Genomic DNA, 21,802 nt, shown 5'->3' with positions numbered 1-21,802 from the left:
AGCATCAAATGTCGAGGCTAAATAAAAAAAGCAATGTATCAGAAAATAGTTTCTTTATTAGATGAACAAACATCAAATATAGCATTGGACTATTCACATGAGATTCGGCTCCGGACCATTGACGTCACAAACATTCTTTGACAAACAAAAATTATAAATAAAATTATAACATCATTAAAGGTAGGTATGCGCTACACTCTCTTTATCCTATTTTACATGTTTTAGAACTAGAGGATGTAAAAGCTGATATGTAAACTTCTTCATATTTGACATTCTCCTGCAAACCTACTTATATACCATCATCACATATAATTATCAAAGACAACGCGTGACCTATTGAGGCTAAATATTACTGACAATATAGCTTAATACGAAGTGATATATGTATAATTTACTTATATTGTCCAAAAGTGTTTATTGAAAACACCCACGATGCACAGCGACAGACAATGAACGAAACAAGTATCAAAAATTTAAGGTGACAGTCACTTATTCAAATCTGGTACCATGAGTTTTACATCTCTATCTATTTATACATCCTTATCGTACAATTCCAATGCCTTTTCAGAACGATTTTTATTGGTAAAACAAGACTAGTCTTATTAAAAAAAGAATAACAAAAATATCGAAAGCAGGGTGAAATGTAGACCCTTTTAAACTTATCGATGATACAAAAGGCAATTTTAGCGAATGGAAAATCATTTGATATGAAGCCATTGTTTCTAAGTACTTTTTAATTTTAAGTTTTACTCTAAATGGTTCGCAGGTTAATCGTGAAAACATTAACATTGATTATTCCACTTTTAATCAGTAAAAATAAGACAAATTCATACATTTAAAAGAAAGGTTTATAGTTTATATTTCGTTTAAAAAAAAAAACAACTTAAAATTGGGTCAGGGTAGTATTATGCAATTTGTTTGCTACTTTTCAATACTTGTAGTGTAAGTCTTGTGTGTAAACAGACTCGTTAGTATTATAAAGGTCATTTTGTTATGGTTTCGTATAAAGAGAGATATATTAAAGCTAATTTAAATTCTGATTACTTAATTTAGTGTTGGGGTGTATTTAACATCGTAAGATTTCGTACATAAAACGTAAAACAGTATATAGCGACTTAATAACCATAGCTTCGTTTCTCTCCCACAAGACAATTATCTCCTTTCCATTTGAGAGCTATAAACGCTGTGCCATTACGCTATACAAGCTTAAATGTCAAGGTTGATGACCACTATCATCCTTGAACTTTGCAAAGTAGTAGTAAAAGACCCTTTTGTTATACTATAAAAAGAATGCCCAAAATAAATCCATTGCAATTTAAATGTTTGATTATCTGTCCGATATAAGTAATGATATTTCAGAAAAGCATAGCTGCAAATAAAATGTGTACAGCATTAATACATAAAAACAACATATCTGAAAAAAAACTTTTGATGCGAGTCAATAAAGACGAGACTATTGCTTATTTTATAGTGTTACCTCATAAACTTTGCCAAAAGACGAACATTCTGTCAAATATTTTAATCATGTGAGGCTTACTTATCATGCCATACTGACATGACAATTAAGTTTTTTGCAGGTAAGTCATTAAAAGTAAACTACATTGATTTTTTTTTCAAAAGGACGAAACAAATCTATCTTTTTCTTTATTTCGGGGCAAATATAAAAGACTTAACCATAAAATCCGCCTTTGCAATGAGTGTCTATTTGACCTTGTATGGCTAATGTAACGATCACTTTTGGATTTTCATGCAAAGTTCTACACTTCATAACCTGCGATATAAAAATTATATCAACAGTACAAATTAGGTTTTTTTTCTACATAACAACAGATTCCAGTAGTTCACAGAGTGTAACAATAAATAGAAGTCCCTGTAGTATAATACTTAAACAAAATTTCACTAATGTATAATACAAAGAATAGAATAGGGAAAATATAATGTCAATAATAACAGGATTTGATTCTTTATAATACTTCGGTTGGCCATAATCTGATATAAACATCATAAAATCAGTCTATTGATCCCTGATCCTATCCATTTAGATTTTCGCAGCTTGTGCTGTCAGAACTACAGCTTTTACAGGAACAGAACGTGGCGTCGAATACTTCGTAGGTCGGATCCGGATGTAAGGGATGACAATTGGTTAATGTTACTGTCCGTTTCTGTACATCTCCATAAGTACATACTTTGTGGTTGCTAATTTTATATGGAATCTTGTAATCTGCAATCTGAAAAAATAACCGGAAGTGGAAAATGTCACATGTTAGAAAGATTTATCAGACTATATGTAAGACGTTTCTTAGTTCAATTTACATTTAAAATCAAATTAATGCATAATGTCTTCACGAATAATAAGATTAATTCAAGGATAAGTATATCGTCAACAAATCAGTTCACTCTGTTAGAAAGTTCTACGAACTTTGTTCTACATGAATGGTAAATATAAAAAAATTAATACAATTTTCATTATAAAAACCATATGACCGCAAAATAAATGCTATAGCGAAAGATATTCTCTAGACAATACGCTTTATTCGTATACTAGTAAATACAATTTGCGTGCTTCGAATAAAGAGAATTGTTGGTCCAGTTTCTCCTGAATTGTTCCAGTTACATGCTCAAATTAAAAAAAAAAATGAAACGTAAACGGGAGTGAGAATGTCGTAAAGTCAAAACAAATATATTACTTAATGGCACTGTTCGTAGCTATCAAAATTGCACTTTCACCATCTAAAGACATTTGTTTTATATTAGTCGTAAAAAATCTCATAGATCAGACATGAAGCTCGTACAATGTCTACGGTTTATATTTCTAAAGACATTTCCTTATTTTTATTAGATCAAGCTTAAAGATTTATTTTAAAACTTTCGTTAACACCAACTCAATTTACACAAAAACATATTGGTAAATATGGGACAAAAGTGCTTCTTTTTTCTTTGTTTTAATTACCATTTTGATAGTTAAATAGCAATACAAAACACAAAACATATTTAAGAGAACATTTTCATAACCAAGGAATAAGGATATTTAATGAGTTATTTGAAATTGAACTCATCAGAGATACAAGGCAGATAATTTGGTATGCCAGACGCACGTTTTGTCCACATAAATCTAATATTAAGAGGCGCGCGCGAATCAAAATCTTGTATTATTATTTGGTTCAAAATAAACCTGCTACACGTATATTGTTGTGTAATTTTCGTGTTTTTAACGAATGGTTTTGCCAGTAAAATAATTGCAATAGAACTATGATACATTTTTATTATAGTGTTATAGTGGACTTTTGTCTAATACTTGCTGGATTGTCGGTCCTGAAAAATTTAGTGTGACGCAAAACAAATATATGCTTCAACTTACCTCACTAGAGTCGCACCTGCCATAGCAGGAGTAAACTGTTATAATATCAGAACATGGCAAAACAAGTCCATGACGAGTTATAAATGGTTTGGTAGCTCTGAAATTGTACTCTCTTCGGAAACAAGCCAACATCGAATCAAAATCAAAGGATCCGGATACGGATGACCGTTGAAGATATGAAGATACAACAAATACCAAAAAGATCCAATGGTTAACAGCCATACACAGCCTGAAACAAAATAAAAGGACATTTTACCTAGGATTGGTTATTCTGTTAAAGACAAAAAGCAAGAAAGTCGATATACCGACAGTTTATAAAATTCTTTTACGAAATGCAAAAGTACTATACAATGTTTTCACTATATATTTAAGTTTCAGTTTTCCATATCAAAAGGCAATATTGCATAATACATTTTAAGGAAGTATTGATTTGGAGTTCAAATTGTTCAAAGCTGGAATGTTTTAAAGACGATTGGCCTAAATCCGGTTAAGTATAATTCAGACTCAGTCTTACATAGTTAAGACACAGTTAAGTGCAATCAACACATGGCCGAACGCTGTTAAGTAGTAAATTCTATTTTGCAAGCTTTCAGGAAGATCTAAGGAGTTGTTGTACGACTTCTAATAGTAAATATGTAGATGTATACAAGTAATCGTAACAACACAGAGACTTTTTAAAGGTTATTGACCCCTTCTGTAGGTGTTTATAATTGCTGAATATTTAAATTTAAAGTACAAAAATATAAAAACAGCAAAAATACTGATAAAACAAACGCGTCATGAACATGAACATGTACCAAAAGAAAACGTCGTTCATATCAATTATAAATAGCAATTAATAGAAAATGTAGAATATGTGTCGATACAAGCTAATATTTTAACAGAAAAAAAAACCCAGACTTTATTATATAAATGTTCGTTTTAACATTTGAATATATTTGAGAATGAAAATGGGGAATATGTCAAAACGACAACAAGCCAACAAAAGAGCTGAACACAATCAAAGGCCACCAACGGGTCTAGGCTGTCGTTTTTTTTTTAAATAAAAAAAGTTTTAATTATTCAACCTTTAGCATTTTAAAATGTTGTGTTGAGTTCCTGAAATCGATTGTATCGTATAAGGTGTTATTCAATAGGTCTAAATGTGTACTTGTTTTGACTTATATCTTTATTTAAAAAATATTTGTACGGAAATTATTGCTAGCACTGCAAGGAGTAATCTATTAAATAACTCATCATAGATACCAGGACTAAATTTAGTATATACGCCGACGCGCGTTTCGTCTACAAAAGACTCATCAGTGACTCTCGAATCCAAAAAAGTTAAGTGGCGACATCATATATAGATGTGCAAAGGGAAAGGCTGTGGATAATTCCATATGTTGAGCATTGAAACAACAAAAGGGGTACATAAGTTACTTTATAGATTAAAAACGGTTCTTTTCAATTGTGTCATGAAAAGAGAGCATTTAGCAGTATCCATGGTAAATATTTACTAAGGAGTGAAATATTTATCAGCTTCGGTTTATTAACTCATCAACACACAAAGATAAATGATGACTAATTCTAATCATGTATGTCTTCAATTGTTACACCTGAAATTTTGATAGCAATAAAGGAAACACATAATCGAGAAAATAGTATTTGAAATGATATTTAAATAACAGATCACTTAAAATTTTTCTCAACATGTAGGCTTTAATGGTTTATCTAAAAATGCCAATTAACTAAGCAATCAAGTATATAGACCCATAGGAAGAATTTATTTTAAATCTCATAAAGAAAAAGAGTATGTGGGTCCCAAGGACGAGTTTAACACTAATCCTATCAAAAACCAGATAACTTCAGTATCACAATTAGTCATCACATCAAACGATTAATATCACTTACATGTAACACAAGTAATAGGGTCTAGATGGGGTGATCTTTATTTCCTTATTCTTTAATTTCGTAGGTCATTGTTATATATAGATATAGGAAGATGATTGTCTCTTTATCTCTATTCTTTATATTTTTCACCTTGTTATTCTTTAGTTTTGATGTGTTTGTCTAATTTTCCCTGCTCTTTTGTCCATTTTTCTGTAGTATTGTTTCATAATTAGAAATAAGATCATCTCCATCCAAGTCACAATATGCAAATGTAAACAGTTATAGGTCACAGTACGACTTTCCGCACCGAACAGCGAGCTATAAAGGGCCCCCAAAATGACTAGTGTAAAGCCATTCCCACAGGAAAACCATGTCTTCATTATACAATGTATATCTCATCCAGACCCTCATATACAAGTTATATACGAGTCATTGTATCTCCGCAAAGTAGTGATACTAATGTCGAAGGATTAATCTGATAATAAAGAAAGATTAGAATATCTGGACACTAATAAGAAAACAATAAATGCTTCTTTGAACATCCTACTAGTCACTTGAAACGATAGTGTTAATATCCATAATCGTCGACTTGGCGTTTTTTGATTATCTAAAGATTGGTCATTATTAATATTTATCATATACTTAGCATTGATATGATAGCTTTTGTATATGTGTAATGAGCGGAAGTTCACAAGCCATAATTTCCCACCCGGGCTGATAACCCATATCAGGAGCATCTCGTGCACAAAACCCATAATAGTGCCTCTCGTGCAAGTTACTTCCGGTTATCTGGTATCGGTTGTTTACTTTTCCATTGTGACGTCAGATATTTTTTATGACGACGTCAAAATTAACGGGAACTTTTGTGGGAATAGTTTAGTACTTGCTAACAAATGCCATTGACAATTATGAATCATTTTAAAGTACAACAAACATGGAGTAATAATGATCATAGAACTCCTCCAAATTATATCCAACTATAGCAGTCATCACGTGACTTTGACGACGTCACACATCACCCGTATTAAGCCCAAGTAAAATGTATAGAAATGCACAGGGGCTTTCAAGAATCGATAAAATGAAGTACTTTAAGTTCATGATACAAAAAGTGTGGGAATATATAGTAACTAATTCCTCATATATTAAGAAATATATTTACGCCTTTTGAAAAAGTTTAAATTTTGGTCTTCTCCCCTCCAAATTCTTTTGAAAATTTGTCTTGTTGCCTCGATAAGTTCACACTGTTAATCATCCAAATCCGATAAATATTGGATTTTCTGTCGTGTTAAACCTAAAATTGCGATTTAAACAAAACAGATAGAATAATTGTGGGCATATGTGCTTATTACTATATTCATAAATATTTGAAATATCATATATGCAATAGTTTAATTTTTTATTATGTCCCTTCCAAATTGATTTGAAAATCAGTCATTTTCAGAAAATCTGATATTATTTTTCAAGATGGCGACTTCATTGACAGCGTGGGACGACTTGGTAAAAATATATTTTGTAAGATTGTTACATTGAAAATGAAATAACCGTTGGATGCTCGTGTTTTCAGTCATTATCTTACCTTAAATCAGCATAGAATCAAACATTGGTTCCTTTTGATAAAGATGTTACATGCTGTTTATTTTATAAAATTTTGAAAAAAAAAATGGCGACCAAATAATTTTCAAACGTGGACGATGTTCGACACTTATTTTGTACATGCACATAATTCAATTTAATTTCACTGTTTACATTGCAATTAAATATGACATGTTATAGTCACTATAATGATAGCCAAGGGCATAGCTAGATTAAGGAGATACTAATTAAGTTATAACATCAACGTACGTGATCAAAGATCGAAAACAAACATGGCACCTAATCACGATCATGTAAGTTTTGACAATACCTATATATAATACATAATAATAATACCAATGTAGTTTAGTGTTGTCCGATGAAATTCATTACGATATTATTAGAATTTAATTCAATAATAATTAAATTCAGTTATTGTAATTATATAACTTGGTATGCCTATTATTGATTTAAATTGACGGTGTGTTCGATTCATTTTATACTGGTCACTTTAATATGCTAATTAGTTTAGCCCGCGAAATGTTAGTCCGTGCAATTTACCTCGTGTGGTTTGGTCATTTGAATTCAAACCTTACACGGAGCTTGACCAAAGCTATAGAATTTAAAACACAGAAGAAAAGATGAGTATTCTTTTTTAGTTTTAGAATTAAGCAACATTTTATAAAAAATAATAGCTCAACAATTTAAACTGTTAATCTGGTTTTTCTTTCTTAAATAATTTTAACTTTGTTAAATGCTTTAAATAGTCGTGAACTTTTTCTTTGGTGTTATAACTGAATTTAAATTCTATCATTGCGTAAATTGTCAATCTTTTCTTGGATATTATTTTATATTTATATTTGTAAATTGAGTAGATGGTTATACTTATTGTGCGAGTTGTTATATCTAATTGTTTAACTGTCTTAATACGCTAATGAGCATTTACCATGTTATTTATTCTTAATCCAAATCCAAATCTTGCAGCGCGAAGTAACCGGTGAGTAAGCCACATATTAATTTCAACATAAATGTATAAATAAATTCTTTTTAGTCTAAATATGCATGAAATAGGTGCCACTGGACATAAAGAAAACAATCTATGAATCTAGGTATGGCAACGAATGCTATTCACATTCAATGCATTTTGAACTTCAGTCCTGAATGAGATTGGTTTACAGATTTCACTATATAAATATTGCAACTGATATACAGATATGAATTTACTTTACTTTTATACATACAAGTATTTTAATACAGTGATCTGACATAATTACTTGTTTGAAATGTCTGGAATGAGAATAATGTTATATTATTTTCATTGTTTTTCAGTGCAACAGGTATTTTAGTCCAGTAGAATAATTGTTAAAAGCTTGTTGTTTATCTTTATTTATAAGCATTCACTATACATGCTATATAAGAATAAGAATATTTCATTAAATGTTAATGAAAAGGGAACATTCTAAAACTATCATGACAATACAAAAACAGATGACATATTTCAAAACTTTTCTTGTCTCTCATGGTACAACTGATTTTTATAGTTGTTCTTATGTGTTGTACTGTCACAGGTCAGGATGGGGGGGGGGGGGGGGGGGGCCTGCTAACATGTTTAACCCCACCACATTTTGTACGTATGTGCCTGTCCAAAGTCAGGAGCCTGTAATTCAGTTGTTTTCGTTTGTAGATGTGTTAAATATTTGTTTTTTGTTCATTTTTTGTACATAAATTAGGCCGTTAGTTTTCTCGTTTGAATTCTTTTACATTTGTCATTTCGGGGCCTTTTATAGCTGACTTTGCGGTATGGGCTTTGCCCATTGTTGAAGGCTATACGGTGACCTATAGTTGTTAATTTCTGTATCATTTGGTCGCTTGTGGAGAGTTGTCTCATTGGCAATCATACTACATCTCTTTTATACATACACACAAACATATACATTTGTATATAAAGAGTAATATTTCATATTTTGTTTCTTTACATTCAAATGTTAATAAAGTTTTACTTTACATTTTCAATATACCAACTGATGCTCTGAAAAAAGGAATAAACAAAAATCGTCATGTTATGTGACTTTGGACGATAGAATTTCATGAGAGTGGTTGACATTTTCATGCTTTAAGCTTCTATTTTGACCAAAAAACTTAATATGGAGGATTGAAATTGAATCACAAGATGTAAAAGAAGAAAATAAACAAAAGCTATAACCCAAATGATTAAAATAAAAAAATAAAAATATATATATATATATTTTATTAATTTTTATAGAGAGGCAACAGTTTTTCCAGAGTAGTAAAACATTACCATTTTGCATCGCTTTCCGTACCTAATGAATCATTTCTTTTTGTAAACTTTTGCGAGCCATCAAGGATGTTAGTTGACTATTTAAATATATATACTTTTCGATTTAATTGTTTCATAGTTTTCATGTATTATAGTCGATTATAGGATAGGAATATTTCTCATTAACGAAGGCCATTTCAATTGATATTCGGTAGATACAATAATTATTTTCTTTTATGACTTTCGTTATCAATATGATATTATCATTATGAATATACTTGAAATATCTGCCACTGGACATAGACAGCCACAATCAAGCATTTGCGGTTTTTTCTACTTTGGTTATTGCCACTGTATCTTATTACTAATTAGTCAATGGTAAAAATTGAAATATTTGTATTTCAATATTGATTCAATTGTTTAAGGGATGTAACATTGACAAATGATATACTATTTTACTAATGCATTGACTAACATTGTAATTATTTGTTTAAGCCAGTATGCCGAGAGGAAAAGGGGAGAAGGTGCTGCCAAACCGTGCTGTACGTAGGCAAAATCAAATACAGCTACCGGTAAACAGAAGGCTTCGCCCAAAGAGAGCTGAAATTGTAAGACAAAATATAGCCATTCCACAACAGCCGTTAATACCACCACAACAGCCATTAATACCTACACAACAGCCATTAATGCCGCAGTAAAACAGCCATTAATGCCACCACATCAGTTATTGCCACCACATCAGTTATAACCACAACAGCAGTTATTACCACAACAGCCGTTTGTACCACTACAGCCAATTCTACAACCACAACTCATTTGAACCTCAAACTTCCTCAGCAGCCCGCTGAACAAGTTCCTGATCAGGGATGTGTACACCCAGGGCAGCCCACAGCTCGTAATTCTGTACAAAACGGTGAGATTTTAGTTATACCTACTAATAATGATGTTGATGTGTTTGTACCACAAAAAATTATAAACCAAATATGGAATTTAGAATATGTTGATTTGGCACAATTACTTTAAAAAAAAAAAAAAATTGTTTCAAATATTGATCAACCGAAAAAAGTGCTCGGTTTTGATGAAGATGGAGACATTTTAATTGACAGAAACAAATATTCAAAAGTAAATCATTATCTAACTTAGGTGAGTGGACTGAAGGGTTTTTAAATTATATGAAAATTTTATTGCAAAGATTCCCGGAATTGGCAAATGAATTGATTAGCTACATGACGATTATAAGGGGGTGTACCTTTTGAGAACGTTTATAAATTTGACATGCAATTTCGACTTAGAGAAGCTCGTGATCATATGCGTGCATGGGACGTCATTGATGGGCAGCTATGGCTTCCGTTTATTGCAGTAGGCATACATCATGTTCCACAGACATCTTCTTATACTTCTCACACAGTTATTAGTTCTTGCTACGATCATAATTTTAAGGCCGTTTGTACTCGTATGAATTGTGTATACAGCCATGAATTCATGTATAAGATGTAGCCAGTTCCATCCTTCGATGTATTGTACAAATTATTCATATAACAAGAATAATCCTCGAAGTTCTGTAACTTCGGACTATTCTGCTCCTAGGTATCAAAACTACCCTAGGGCACCTGATGCATACAATTTTGCACCAAGGTATCAGTCCAGTGCTAGAGCAGTCAAACAGGTTTTTGAATACACATGGAAATTTTAACCCAAATACTCGTTTTTCGATAAATAATTAAAGATTTCCCTGTCAGCAGGCAAATGTTCCACGGATGCAATTTAATCATTTCAAATTTTATAATTGTGTTTACAGCTTGCAATCACAGTATGATATTTGGTATTTTGGTTGCTCCCCTGTTAATACTACGGTTTAAGGGAATATGTTGACTGACTACCCCGTTAAAATATTGGCAAATTTATTATATAATGGTTTTAAATATGGTTTTCGAGCACATCATACAAGCAAAACATTGAAGTCTGTTTTACAAGATCCAAATTTAGCTTGGAAAAATCATGAGTGAATTGAAAAATGGTAGAATTACGGGGCCTTTTTATTATCGACCTATTTCTAATCTACGTGTTTGGAAAATAATTTTAGAAATTATAATGGCATTTCTTATATTTTGGGTGACAAGTGGTTGTCGAGTTCTGTTTTAAATCTCTTTATCGGTAGTGTAAGAGTTATTCAAATACTTGGCTTACGTATCAAATGGACTAATTTAATTTCAAAACTTTAAACATAAACTAAACCTGTATGACGTATGGCCATGCCCCGTTTCACATTTAGTTAATAGTAGCTGACATGTTTAAGGATGAATATTCTTATTCCACTGGGAATGCGTACCTTTCAGGCATTATGTTTAATCATAAGATCAATGGTTTATTGGACAACACTCATTCTTTTATTGTTCAAAAGATGCTCAGTGACATAAGCGACACGTCTGTCGTAAGCCTATTACTATTGGTATATTAACTAGACTTTTAGATGCGCTTAATTTAGTTTGTTATTCAATATATGAAACATGTTTATTCAAAGCTTCATTTTCAGCTAGAATTTTGGGTTTCTTAGTTTTGGAGAAATTGCAAATTCAAGTTTTTATGAAAATCTTATTGTAAAACGATCCAAGATATAATTTGATGCTTATTCAGGGTCACTTATTATAAAAGTTCCTTCTCAGAAAACAGATCAGCTGGGTAATTCAGTAACGACAATTCTGGAAAAGAATAAACTACTTCAATTTGTCCTGTCCGGTTGATGTCGGACTACATTGCTGAGACACAAAGACGATGGACATTTTCATACACTTTAAAAAAAGGTTATGTATGAACAAACCTTGTATAGTTGAAACACTTAATTACAGGGTACCTGAAAAATATTTGGGTAATTGGCTCTTTTATTGTCATAGGAGCTGTCATATTAAGCTTATAGGTGCATCGTTCGGATTAGAGATAGTTGGGTGTATTCCAGGAGCTCTGAAAATGTTATGTATATATTTTCTTTAAATTTCCTCATTGTTTGGTTTTCCCTTACAATGAATAACATAGCTTAGATGTTGACAGTATTGCATTTTAGCTGGGGTTTATGTTGATGTTGCCACATGAATATCAATTTAATGAAGTTGTAAGTATTGAATTTAAGTTGATGTTGAAGTTTTTGATGTTTGTGTTGAAGTTGATAATAACGTTGAAGTTGATAATAATGTTGAAGTTGATAATATTGAAGTTGATAATAATGTTGTAGTTGATAATAATATTGAAGTTGATAATAATATTGAAGTTGATAATATTGAAGTTGATGATAATATTGAAGTTGATAATATTGAAGTTGATAATAATGTTGAAGTTGGTAATATTTAAGTTGATAATAATGTTGAAGTTGATAATGATGTTGAGTTGATAATGATGTTGTTAATATTGTTGATGTTGAAATTGATTATGATGTTGAAGTTGATAATGACATCGAAGTTGATAATGATGTTGAAGTTGATTGATGTTGATTCTTGCTGTTAAATTTGTCATGCGGTAAATTTTATGGCGGATTACAAGTTGTGCAACTAGTTACTCAACTTGTAATTTTGGCGGAATTTACTTTAAGCTGCTATGGACTACCCAGTGGCTCCTGATATAACTTTGTTACTGCTGGATAATCCTTCAGTAATTCAATCGTCATCAAGTTTTGATTGACAAGTTGATTGTGTTTCTTTCTTGCAATAATGCCATGACAAATTTACAGCCAAATAAAACATAATTTCTTTAGTGATTTTGATTTATAGTTTATTCGTTGGATTCATTAATTACATCATGAGGTCAAACAATGAGAATACAGATTTAAACAATACAAGTACACTTACATTTTATCTAGGCCCCCCTTTCAATCTATGTGTGTATATATATATATATATATACAATAATAGAATTTAATTCAATAATAATTAAATTCAGTTATTGTAATTATATAACTTGGTATGCCTATTATTGATTTAAATTGACGGTGTGTTCGATTCATTTTATACTGGTCACTTTAATATGCTAATTAGTTTAGCCCGCGAAATGTTAGTCCGTGCAATTTACCTCGTGTGGTTTGGTCATTTGAATTCAAACCTTACACGGAGCTTGACCAAAGCTATAGAATTTACCCGCCCTCCCTTTTCCCATTATGAATATTTTCTGCTGCTTTTCATTTATCGTTTCAGTTTTGGAAGAATGATTATAGAACCAGCGTCATGGCATATATAACAGACTGAGTTTGGAGCTTTTTTGTATTGTGAATGGACAGGCGGAATTTACTTTAAGCTGCTATGGACTACCCAGTGGCTCCTGATATAACTTTGTTACTGCTGGATAATCCTTCAGTAATTCAATCGTCATCAAGTTTTGATTGACAAGTTGATTGTGTTTCTTTCTTGCAATAATGCCATGACAAATTTACAGCCAAATAAAACATAATTTCTTTAGTGATTTTGATTTATAGTTTATTCGTTGGATTCATTAATTACATCATGAGGTCAAACAATGAGAATACAGATTTAAACAATACAAGTACACTTACATTTTATCTAGGCCCCCCTTTCAATCTATGTGTGTATATATACATATATACAATAATTGATATTTATAAAAGAAGACCTCGAATGGATATTAAATAACCGAGGTTTATTCTATATTATATTTTATAATATATTGTTTAATTTTCTTTAAATCATTCATCGGGTAATCAGTAAATTTTACATAATCCTAATTAAAACAGTAACTTGCAGAGTTATCGAACGTAATTATGACTGGAATAGTTGCATATGTTTCAATGTTTCAAAATGCCTCTATAGGAAATGTTACCATACATATATATGGAGGTATTGATGCTGTTATTGGACAATTATAGTATATTTGATTCATAATTTAAGGTTTATGACCCCTTCTGTAGCCATTTTTGTACGAAATTTTCAAACTTCAATTGTATCAAAACTATAGATATAATTAATAATAGAGATGGGTCATTTTGTACATATACCGAGGGGAAACTTGATGCGTAGCATTATTACTTACTGTTACCTTTTATTTAATAGAAAAAGAGTACTTAGTGGCAAATAAACCAAGATTTTTTATAGAAAGTCTACAGCCTTTAATAAAGAGTTTTTATACGACCGCAAAAATTTTAATTTTTTGGTCGTATATTGCTATCACGTTGGCGTCGTCGTCGTCGTCGTCCGAATACTTTTAGTTTTCGCACTCTAACTTTAGTAAAAGTGAATAGAAATCAATGAAATTTTAACACAAGGTTTATGACCACAAAAGGAAGGTTGGGATTGATTTTGGGAGTTTTGGTCCCAACATGTTAGGAATTACGGGCCAAAAAGGGCCCAAATAAGCATTTTCTTGGTTTTCGCACTATAACTTTAGTTTAAGTGAATAGAAATCTATGAAATTTTGACACAAGGTTTATGACCACAAAAGGACGGTTGGGATTGGTTTTGGGAGTTTTGGTTCCAACAGTTTAGGAATTAAGGGCCAAAAAAGGGCCCAAATAAGCATTATTCTTGGTTTTCGCACAATAACTTTAGTATAGGTAAATAGAAATCAATGAAATTTAAACACAAGGTTTAGACTACAAAAGGAAGGTTGGGATTGATTTTTGGAGTTGAGGTCACAACAGTTTATGAATTAGGGGCCAAAAAGGGGCCCAAATAAGCATTATTTTTGGTTTTTGCACCATAACTTTAGTATAAGTAAATAGAAATCTATGAAATTTAAACACAAGGTTTATGACCATAAAAGGAAGGTTGGGTTTGATTTTGGGAGTTTTGGTCCCAACAGTTTAGGAATAAGGGGTCCAAAGGGTCCAAAATTGAACTTTGTGTGATTTCATCAAAAATTGAATAATTGGGGTTCTTTGATATGCCAAATCTAACTATGTATGTAGATTCTTAATTTTTGGTCCCGTTTTCAAATTGGTCTACATTAAGGTCCAAAGGGTCCAAAATTAAACTTAGTTTGATTTTAACAAAAATTGAATCCTTGGGGTTCTTTGATATGCTGAATTTAAAAATGTACTTATATTTTTAATTATTGGCCTAGTTTTCAAGTTGGTCCAAATGGGGGTCCAAAATTAAACTTTGTTTGATTTCATCAAAAATTGAATAAATGGGTTCTTTGATATGCCAAATCTAACTGTGTATGTAGATTCTTAACTTTTGGTCAAGTTTTCAAATTGGTCTACATTAAGGTCCAAAGGGTCCAAAATTAAACTAAGTTTTATTTTAACAAAAATTAAATTATTGGGCTTATTTGATATGCTTTATCTAAACATGTACTTTGATTTTTTATTATGGGCCCAGTTTTCAAGTTGGTCCAAATCAGGATTCCATATCAAGTATTGTGCAATAGCAAGAAATTTTCAATTGCACAGTATTGCACAATAGCAGTAAATATCTAATTGCACAATATTGTGCAATAGCAATTAATTTTCAATTGGAGTTATCTTTTTTTGTATAGAATAGTAGTTGATAATATATGTTGGAAATTTGCCAGACATGACTATGATATCATTTTCTATGGTTTTTTTTTTGGAAAAAGTTTGTTTCCAGTTTTTGGAGAAAAAAATAATTTGCTTTTGATTCTGAGAAAAAAAAATGTTTGTTTCCCCCTCAGCTGCCACTATATGTAATGCTAAAATTGAAAGAAAAAAAATGTTTTCGACTTGTCGCGAAAAAAATAGATACATCCAAAAAAATCCATAGCCCCCCCTCCCCCCCCATAAAATGAAATGGTTGCTGCCTTACTCACCAAATCAAGTACACCTTTTAGGGTGCGTTCGACTTTAGTGACTCATCACGAGATATTTTGGAATTTACAGGTTGGTTTGAACTTTTTGTAAAAAATAAACACTAGCACATCATAGAAAAGCAAGTGAGTAATCTATGTGTCATATTTTATAACAAAACCAGGTGCTCCGCAGGGCGCAGCTTTATACGACCGCAGAGGTCGATCCCTGAACAGTTGGGGCAGGTATGGACAAAACAGTTAAGCGTGATACAGCTCTGAATTTGGATTGTGATCAAGTTTTTGACATTATATGGGTTTTTTACACAAAACAAATATCAAGATTTTACAAATCAATTAAAGATTTCTTCTTCAAACTTATTTAAATCTAAAATTAAATAGTTGACACAGCATAGGTTTCTGACACAGAATGAATGTGGTCTAATGAACTTAAAAATTTTTTGCCTTTGAGCAATTCACTATGCTGTTGAATATTAATCCTGTCAAAAAAATGTTTGAAGAAATTTTCTTTTTATTTATGAAATCTGAAATGAGAACAAGTATGGACATAACTTTTAAGCTAAAAATATTTTAGATAAGATAAGGAAAAAAAACTTCATCAGCAACATTTTATATTGGCAAATTTCCAATGAAGTTATTTACATAAAGTTATTGGAAAATAAAAATAGAACATGACATCATAGTCATGTCTGGCAAATTTCCAACATATATTATCAACTACTATTCTATACAAAAAAGATAACTCCAATTGAAAATTAATTGCTATTGCACAATATTGTGCAATTAGATATTTACTGCTATTGTGCAATACTGTGTAATTGAAAATTTCTTGCTATTGCACAATACTTGATATGGAATCCTGATTTGGACCAACTTGAAAACTGGGCCCATAATAAAAAATCATAGTACATGTTTAGATAAAGCATATCAAATAAGCCCAATAATTTAATTTTTGTTAAAATCAAACTTAGTTTAATTTTGGACCCTTTGGACCTTAATGTAGACCAATTTGAAAACTGGACCAAAAATTAAGAATCTACATACACAGTTAGATTTGGCATATCAAAGAACCCATTTATTCAATTTTTGATGAAATCAAACAAAGTTTAATTTTGGACCCCCATTTGGACCAACTTGAAAACTAGGCCAATAATTAAAAATCTAAGTACATTTTTAAATTCAGCATATCAAAGAACCCCAAGGATTCAATTTTTGTTAAAATCAAACTAAGTTTAATTTTGGACCCTTTGGACCTTAATGTAGACCAATTTGAAAACGGGACCAAAAATTAAGAATCTACATACATAGTTAGATTTGGCATATCAAAGAACCCCAATTATTCAATTTTTGATGAAATCACACAAAGTTCAATTTTGGACCCTTTGGGCCCCTTATTCCTAAACTGTTGGGACCAAAACTCCCAAAATCAAACCCAACCTTCCTTTTATGGTCATAAACCTTGTGTTTAAATTTCATAGATTTCTATTTACTTATACTAAAGTTATGGTGCAAAAACCAAAAATAATGCTTATTTGGGCCCCTTTTTGGCCCCTTATTCATAAACTGTTGTGACCTCAACTCCAAAAATCAATCCCAACCTTCCTTTTGTAGTCTAAACCTTGTGTTTAAATTTCATTGATTTCTATTTACTTATACTAAAGTTATTGTGCGAAAACCAAGAATAATGCTTATTTGGGCCCTTTTTTGGCCCTTAATTCCTAAACTGTTGGAACCAAAACTCCCAAAATCAATCCCAACCGTCCTTTTGTGGTCATAAACCTTGTGTCAAAATTTCATAGATTTCTATTCACTTAAACTAAAGTTATAGTGCGAAAACCAAGAAAATGCTTATTTGGGCCCTTTTTGGCCCGTAATTCCTAAAATGTTGGGACCAAAACTCCCAAAATCAATCCCAACCTTCCTTTTGTGGTCATAAACCTTGTGTTAAAATTCCATTGATTTCTATTCACTTTTACTAAAGTTAGAGTGCGAAAACTAAAAGTATTCGGACGACGACGACGACGCAAGACGACGACGACGACGCCAACGTGATAGCAATATACGACCAAAAAATTAAAATTTTTGCGGTCGTATAAAAACTCTTTATTAAAGGCTGTAGATTTTCTATAAAAATCTTGGTTTATTTGCCACTAAGTACTCTTTTTCTATTAAATAAAAGGAAACAGTAAATAATAATGCTTTGCATCAAGTTTCCGTCCCCTCGGTGTATGTACAAAATGACCCATCTCTATTATTTGTTATATCTGTAGTTTTGATACAATTGAAGTTTGAAAAATTCGTACAAAAATGGCTACAGAAGGGGTCATAAACCTTAACTTCTTTATAAACTTTTTGACTGTTTTAGTTATTGCATTTGTTTATTTGCCTTACATAAAACTATTGTCGGAAGTATATGATAAAGCGATTAATACATGGCCTTTTCCATATCAGCCTGGGTATCATCCCTCAACCCATATCAGCACCCCGACTCCGTCTCGGGCTGATATGGGGTCTCGGGATGATACCCAGGCTGATATGGATAAGGCCGTGTATTAATCTCTATGTAATGTAGTATAAAGATATACTTATTTCTTATATTATAAACAATATGTGGCGGATATGCGTAAATAAGACAGCAACTAACCAAACAAACAAAATAAACACACGCACATACACATTTATTTTAAAAGAAAAACAAAACATGTTCCGAACTTTTTTGCTAAATTTTATCGACTTTTAAGGTTCTTCATCTTGTCGATACTTGTATAATAGATTTGCTCAATGTAATGTTTTCCTAAACTTTTTTTGACATCTCTACACTGAATTCATTGGATGTGTAAAGTTAGATATTTTGTCTTCAATACATACTTGTCTTGATAGTTGATATACACTTTAAAATAGCTTTCAGTAAATAAGACTACTGTCAGACCAATCAACATAATACCACGCATACACATTCACAACTAACATTATGTCTTATTGTTAGTTGTGAATGTGTATGCGTGGTATTATGTTGATTAGTCAAGTCATTTTCAACTGAATTTCATAATTTGTTCTCATGTTGTGCTGTTGCACCATTATACAAGATTATGGGAAGAAACGGGTGTCTGCAAACATGTTCAACCCTGTCAGATTCTGAATGTGCCTGTCCCAAGTCATGAACCTGTATTTCAGGGGCTGCAGTTGTTGCAGTATACTATGTTGTTTTTCGTTTGTTGGCATTTTTGTTTGATTTGTTATTTAAGAGGATTTTATAACATGGGCTTTTTTCCAATGTTCTAGTTCTTACGATGACCTATACAAGATAGTCACTTACGATGACCTATACAAGATAGTCACTTACGATGACCTATACAAGGTAGTCAAACTAAGTAAATGAGAAAGATACCAAATGGTTTGTCAAATCAAGTCTAAAACGAACTGACAATGCTAAAATGTATGTTGTTTGTTCTCTGATGGATAGTGGTCTCATTGGCGATACCACTGCATCTCCTTTATATAATTGGCGTTCATTGAGTGATAAAATATTTTTGACAACGCCAAAACAAATAAATCTGTCTTACACATCTTGTGCAGGAACGACTTACCATACCGGATCATCCGAGTGCATCACATATTGTTGGTAGGGTTCGTGTTTAGTCTTAAAATTTCTTTTGTTTTTGTTTTTCGTTATTCGACTTTTTGTCGATTTACGCGTTTTGAATGAGGTAGCTTCAGGAATTTGTGTTTTATACAACTGGCGTGTTTTGTGCCCCGAAATAAAACAAACGCCAATATTAAGTTGGGACTAGGAAGGCCTGTTGTCAAGACTTGTCTTGATTTAAATTAAACGAGAGAGAAAAACGCATGATATGGTTTTCGTGCGAACAACACGTGACCTGAAATGAATAACTTTCGTTTTGTACGCTTTTAAGTTTGGTAAACAAATAAAAAACTGGACGTTGCTGATCATAAGTACTCAAACAAGAACAAATAGGGAAATTCCATAACACCTGACAAAAAAGTTGGCCTATGTCAACCAACGGAACTGATGGAAACAAGGGTCATAAACCTTACTTGGTACAGGCATTATGCGAAGAAAATGGTGGGTTGAAGGTTACATTTCTGTAAATATTGACAATGCAATTTCCCATAGGAACTCCTTTTACGGCTAAAACTGTACCACTTTTACTATGAAGTTTTGAAAAAAATCTTATCCTAGAATTGAAAGTTCATTTGCACCACAATTTTTTTCAAAGGTCAAAATATAGGGCTGTGCGGCATATTTTCAACGTTTATATGCCCCGAACTTCTCAGAGTTGAAACTTACACTAATTTTCTTAACTACCCCTACCTCGAATGAAAGGTTACCACAGATTTCAATGTAAACAATATGCACGTGTTTATTTACTGGTAACATTCCCCAGTTCTGTCTCTGCGATATGGAACACAGAGAGCATAACTGGGAACCAGTATGTAAACAAAATTAATTTTCTATGAATATTCTATTTCTCCCCAAAAGAGGCGTGTTTTGAGAAACAGCTGTATTTACAAAGTGCAACCTGAAAAGCTTTTATAGCTGCTCATCTCACTTGTATAAGTTGTTTTTGACAAAATTTGATGAGCTGCCCATATAATTATATATGTAACAATTACAGGGCTCCTGAAGCCAAAACTGTGTAAATTAGGGTTAACTTTGAGCAAGCGGGGAGTGGTAACCTTGGCATTCGCATAAATTTTGTTGAATGCTTTTGAAAAATATTTTATGGAGTTGAAACTTAGAGACCAAATGTATTAAATGTTATTCTCAATATCTTATCACTGGCCACTTAGTGGATGTATTGCAGAGGAATAATTTAAAGCAATTTATTTTTTAAAAAGTTACTAATTAGCGTGTGCCTGAAACTTCACATTATACCATAAAGTAAACTCAATTATAAAATTATTGCTGGTATTGAATAAGTAGAAGTCAGAAATAAATGAATATTAATTTTTCTTTGTAATTTTCGAAAAATAAAGTAAATTTAAATAATATAACTCACCCAATTTTTCTTCAAGTGTCTTTAAATGATGTAGGATAAATCACACAAATTATCTGTAAAAGGAGATAGCAATTATAAACGATTTTATCCATGTTTAGCATTAATCCGTGACATTCCCACGTATGTTTGTAAAACACGCGACAACGGATCAATACTGTAGTCCATCACCACCCAGTAACAGTTCAAATACTTCCGGTCACATTTAGTACCCCCTATTATAGAAAATTATGTCAATAGGTGTACTAATACCTAACGATGTAACAAACCCATCTCTTATTATAGCAATGTTTAATGACTGTTATAGATAACGTCTATCAGGCTATCAATGAAAAATAAACTACCGAAGTGTAGTGTAGATTTTTTTCTTTAAAACCAAAAAAGTGTTTTTTTTAAGTAATTGATATTTTTTATAGATAAAATTGGAATACTGTAAAATTTAAGTATCAATTGATATATTTCTATATTATAAAATGCATTATCGACGTAAAGCAGACTTTAAAGAAACCTTTCAACTGCAGAAGTCTGATCAAAGAAATGTCGTTTGACGATCCGTGCTATCAACAGAGCAATTAATGAATAAATAAAGCGTTGCTATCAACATGCACAAATAGCAGATTTTTAATGAGTCAAGACATACAAAATATAAAGCAGACAACACAATAAGCAGATAAATTTCAATGTTGAATGAAAGTGTGTCGTACACCTCCAGTCAACTGGTTTATATACACTGAAAAAAAGAATAGTTTTGATTTTAATATTAAACATATATTGAAAAACTACATGCGAGAAGATATTGTTCTGTTGATCTTTATTAATATTTTAATAAAGAATAACTTTCATTGAATTGAATGCATTCTGGGTATATTTTTTATTTAAAGCATGCACAACTCCTGAACAATAAATATTCATCCAGCGTCGTGAATGTTCAATATTTTCAACTCG

At 31.6% G+C, this 21,802-nt stretch overlaps 1 protein-coding gene across 1 annotated transcript; it reads right to left on the bottom strand.

Annotated features, from left to right (window-relative positions):
* Positions 1–36: 36 nt before the first annotated feature.
* Positions 37–21,118, bottom strand: LOC143069064 (thyrostimulin beta-5 subunit-like). Its single transcript, XM_076243498.1, has 3 exons — positions 20,861–21,118; positions 3,359–3,587; positions 37–2,228 (listed from the first exon to the last, which is right to left on the bottom strand). The coding sequence occupies exons 2-3, from the start codon at positions 3,578–3,580 to the stop codon at positions 2,031–2,033; spliced, it is 420 nt and encodes a 139-aa protein (XP_076099613.1). The 5' UTR covers positions 3,581–3,587; positions 20,861–21,118; the 3' UTR covers positions 37–2,030.
* Between the last annotated feature and the right edge of the window lie 684 nt (positions 21,119–21,802).

This window comes from Mytilus galloprovincialis, chromosome 3 (assembly GCF_965363235.1).
Source record: "Mytilus galloprovincialis chromosome 3, xbMytGall1.hap1.1, whole genome shotgun sequence".
Lineage (NCBI taxonomy): Eukaryota > Metazoa > Mollusca > Bivalvia > Mytilida > Mytilidae > Mytilus > Mytilus galloprovincialis.
This window is presented reverse-complemented; position numbering and strand designations above follow the sequence as displayed.

What these genes read in the sequence shown, in the direction of transcription:
- LOC143069064 (XM_076243498.1), bottom strand. Translation starts at nt 3,580, where the DNA reads ATGGCTGTTAACCATTGGATCTTTTTGGTATTTGTTGTATCTTCATAT. An exon ending in GCAGGTGCGACTCTAGTGAG is followed by an intron (nt 2,229 to 3,358) that starts GTAAGTTGAAGC and finishes TTATTTTTTCAG; the next exon opens with ATTGCAGATTACAAGATTCC.